General features: G+C 36.3%; 1 protein-coding gene across 2 annotated transcripts in view; it reads right to left on the bottom strand.

The window, feature by feature from the left end:
- Positions 1-2981, bottom strand: part of LOC125046596 (zinc finger protein 614-like) — a 5462-nt gene extending 2481 nt beyond the window's left edge. The window contains exons 1-4 of one of the 2 annotated variants that reach the window (XM_047644405.1): positions 2845-2981; positions 799-1729; positions 521-645; positions 27-236 (exon numbers count right to left, since the gene is read on the bottom strand). In XM_047644405.1, the coding sequence (XP_047500361.1) occupies positions 27-236; positions 521-645; positions 799-1693 (1230 nt within the window). In that variant the 5' untranslated portion in view covers positions 1694-1729; positions 2845-2981. The remainder of the gene's footprint in view (positions 1-26; positions 237-520; positions 646-798; positions 1730-2844) is intronic. The other variant, XM_047644406.1, reaches the window with a different exon arrangement.
- Between the last annotated feature and the right edge of the window lie 737 nt (positions 2982-3718).

Raw genomic sequence — 3718 nt, 5'->3', positions numbered from 1 at the left:
AGAGTGAATGCCTGAGCAAAACCCACCTCATGATTACAACCAGGGCACTTATGGACGGGAACTTTGTGAATGAGCCGGACATGTTGTGTTAGCTTGGCTTTCTCTCGGTATCTAACATCATTGCATTGCTGGCACACATAGCAGTAGATAGAGGGGTGAACATCACCACGGTGTTTTAGTAACTGCTTTGCATCATCAAAGACCTCCTTGCAAATTTCACAAGAGGTAATATTTCCCTGAAAATAGATGAAAGACTTTACTATTTTGTTTTTACTAAAAAATAATATATAGAAATCAGTGTGTGCATATGAATTAACCTTACTATAAGTATGCACGCAAGTACGCACGCACGCACACGCATGCACACACGCACGCACACACACACACACACACACATTGTGGCAAACCTGACACAATTTAATGATTCAAGTGACTCAAGTTTGTAAATTCCAAATCAAAATTACTTATAAGTATTGCTGACAAACATCATGTTTAATTCTTTCAGTAATAATCATCTTACCAATTTTGGCTTGCTTTCCTCAGTCCATTCTTCATCTTTATCAGTTTGTTTAAGGATTTTGTCTTTTTTAACATCTTTTTCTCCTTTCAACTTTTTCTTTGGATTTCTCTGTGCTTGCAAACAAGCTGTGAGAAGAAACAAGATACACATTAATTTAAAAAAAAAATCATATTTCAACTTAAATTATTGGATCTCCCATTAACATTTTCCTCAAGATAATACATTATAATAACTATCCAAAGTTACTAAGTGCATCATAAAGTGTAAGAGATATTCACCATCCAAATTCCTTTTGTTTCTGACACTTCTACGAACTCTTACTGAGGTCTTCTTATCTTCACTATCAATTGCTTCAAAAACTTCTGAACTGGCAAGTGAATCATTTTCTTCAAAGTTCTTCTCTATCTTGATTGAATCCTCCACATCAATTATCCTACTTGCATCTTCTTCAGGTGATACAGGACGTTCTATCTGACTACTGACCAGGTCATCCGTGGACTCGTGCAAATGCGGGTCGTCTTCGCAGTCACCTTCTCTTTGGTGAGATTTGATATCTATGACATTCTGACCTCCAAGAAATTGAATTTGTATTGTATCACTTCTTGTCTTACTATTATCACTTGACAGTTTGCTTATTAGGTCTTCTTCAAAAGGCTTACTTTCCTTATCATTTACATGTGTTTCTTGTACATTTTCACAAACCTTTTCATCACAGAGACTGTCTTGGTTTATAAATAATTCTTTTTTATCCCGGACTGTCAAAAATTCATTCTTCTCTGAACTACTATTTCCACCACTGCAAAAATTATCTCCCAATGGTAAAATAGTTGAGATTTCACTCCTAGTGGAAGGACTCTTTTGCATTTCCTCGACACCATACCAGACCCCCGATCTTTGCCTCCGTATTTCGACCCCATCTCTGAAACATTTGTGAAATTCATCCTTCAACGTCCTGAGTTCAAACTGGAGACTGTCAATCCCTAAGAGGATCTTCAAGCACGATGAGCAAAGAACTTCAGACACCTTACATGCTTCCTGGAAGTCTTGTTGATCAATCACTTGTGATATGTGATCATGAATGTATATTCTACCACTCTTCGATGGTAGTTCAGTGTAAATATTTATCAAGGATTCACTTGTGTCTTTATTACATACTAAACACACATTCTCCATGACTTGCTCATATGGTACAGCACTTTACGTAGAATCCTGTCAAGAAATCATGAAAATAAGTTAAAAGAGTCAGAAGATTGGTATATTACAATAAATATATATGATGCTATTTTAGTTACAGTTATTTCACAGCATAGAAATAAGATAATTCTAGAAATAGGTAGTCCTAACTACAAAAAAAACTGTCATCATTACTAACAAATTTGGTATCAATTGACTGCATTTGCTATACACTGTCCAGAGATAGTAATTTTGATTGATAGAAACCATGTATAATGATAAATTTGGTGGTAATACATAACATATATTCTGGCAAGATTTACTGTTAATTAATAAACCAGTTTCTTTTCAGAATGTAAGTGGTGGAGTACATTGGGTCAGTGGCAGACAATATGCCACTGCCACTGGCACTGACACTCATAGACCCTCACACCTTCCCAGAGTACAACAAGAGGTGGAGCCCTCAAGAAATTGCATGAGTGTATTTCTTTGCATTATTTTTGCAAAAGTTATCATTATTATTATATTTCTGGGTTAATGTTACCAAGAGCAATGCACAGAGATAGGCACTGGCATCTTATGGAGCATAAGAAAGTCATACACAACACAGGTACAGCTGCTCCGGCCTCATATTTACAGCAAAATGATGAAAATATCCTCTGAATATCACCACTTAGTGACTAAATCCACAACACCCTCACACAGGTAATTCTTAATGTCCTTTTTCTGTAAGTTTTCTGCACAGGCAGGTTGGAAGGTTGGAAAGATTAGGGTTGGGTTTGGGTTTGCATGATACCCGGGTTTGGGGACTTCGTCTCTGGAGGGGCGTCGCTCCAGGTAACAAATACCCATTTCTGGTTGGCTTAGCTTGATTTTTTTCCTGTACATACCATAGCTCCCCGTCTATCGGGGTCGTATCGTTCTTAGCCTTGGTTTCCGCGGTATAAATAAATAAATAAAAAAGTGGACAGTACACGCCAAATGCAATAGGTTGATACTATTTTTTACTGATCAGTGACGACCACGTTTAACATTTCATTACAAAAAATTACTCAATTCCTGTAAACACGTCTTTCCGGAAAATCAACACATCTACGTATAAAACCACTACACTTCATTACATCCAACTTAGTAAATCTCTTCTATCATACCATATAATCATTCCTCGAGTTCATCCCTTGCAACCATACCAAATAAACCTCTCACTTGCGAAAAGAAACATAAAATGATCAGTCATTTCCTCATCCACCTTCTCCCTTCCTTCGGTCTCGACTTCTACCTGAAAGTGTAAACAAAGAGTGACGTCCTAAAAAGCGCTAGATTCAATGTGGAAACGAGCATAAAAGTGCTACGTAAGTGCTACATAGTCTTTGCCTTTGCTGTGGTTGAGGGGTTTGTTATTGTATTTATTCATTATGTAGTTTATAGATGAAAGAAAAGCTGAACTTGTAAAGAAAGGGTGGCGTCCTTAAAAAGCGCTAGATTCGATACGGAAATGAGATAGAAAGTGCAATTTTTTTTTGGTCTTTGTGTTTGCGAGATAGAGGGATATATCATTGGATCTATTTATCTATGTAGTCTATAGATAAAAGAAAAGTTGAACTTGTAAACAGAGTAACGTCCTGAAAATTGCTACATTCCATGCGGAAGCAAGCGAAAAGTGCTACAGAAAAATACCTTTTCCTTGTCTTATGTTAAATTGGAACCGTTTTTTTTTTTTTTTTTTTTTCATTCTTATTTTCATAGGTGCTATTTCGATGAGACAAAAAGTTGAGTTTGTAAAGAAAGAGTGATATCCAGCGCTACACTTGACCGGAAAACGAGCAAATAGTGCTACAGAAAAGCACTTTTCGTAGTTCTTGCTTTCGTAATAATAGAGGCGACTTTTTCATATATCTATCCACAGCCTCTAAATAAATAGTAGAATGAAAAAAAAAAACTAGAATTAGAAGCAAATAGAGAGGTCCTAAAATCGCTACATCAGGAGACAAGAAAAGTACTAAAATAAAATAAAATGAAAAGATC

This window comes from Penaeus chinensis, chromosome 39, assembly GCF_019202785.1.
Source record: "Penaeus chinensis breed Huanghai No. 1 chromosome 39, ASM1920278v2, whole genome shotgun sequence".
NCBI classification, from domain to species: Eukaryota; Metazoa; Arthropoda; class Malacostraca; order Decapoda; family Penaeidae; genus Penaeus; species Penaeus chinensis.
The sequence above is the reverse complement of the archived record's forward strand: the minus strand, read 5'-3'. Positions and strand labels throughout refer to the sequence as shown.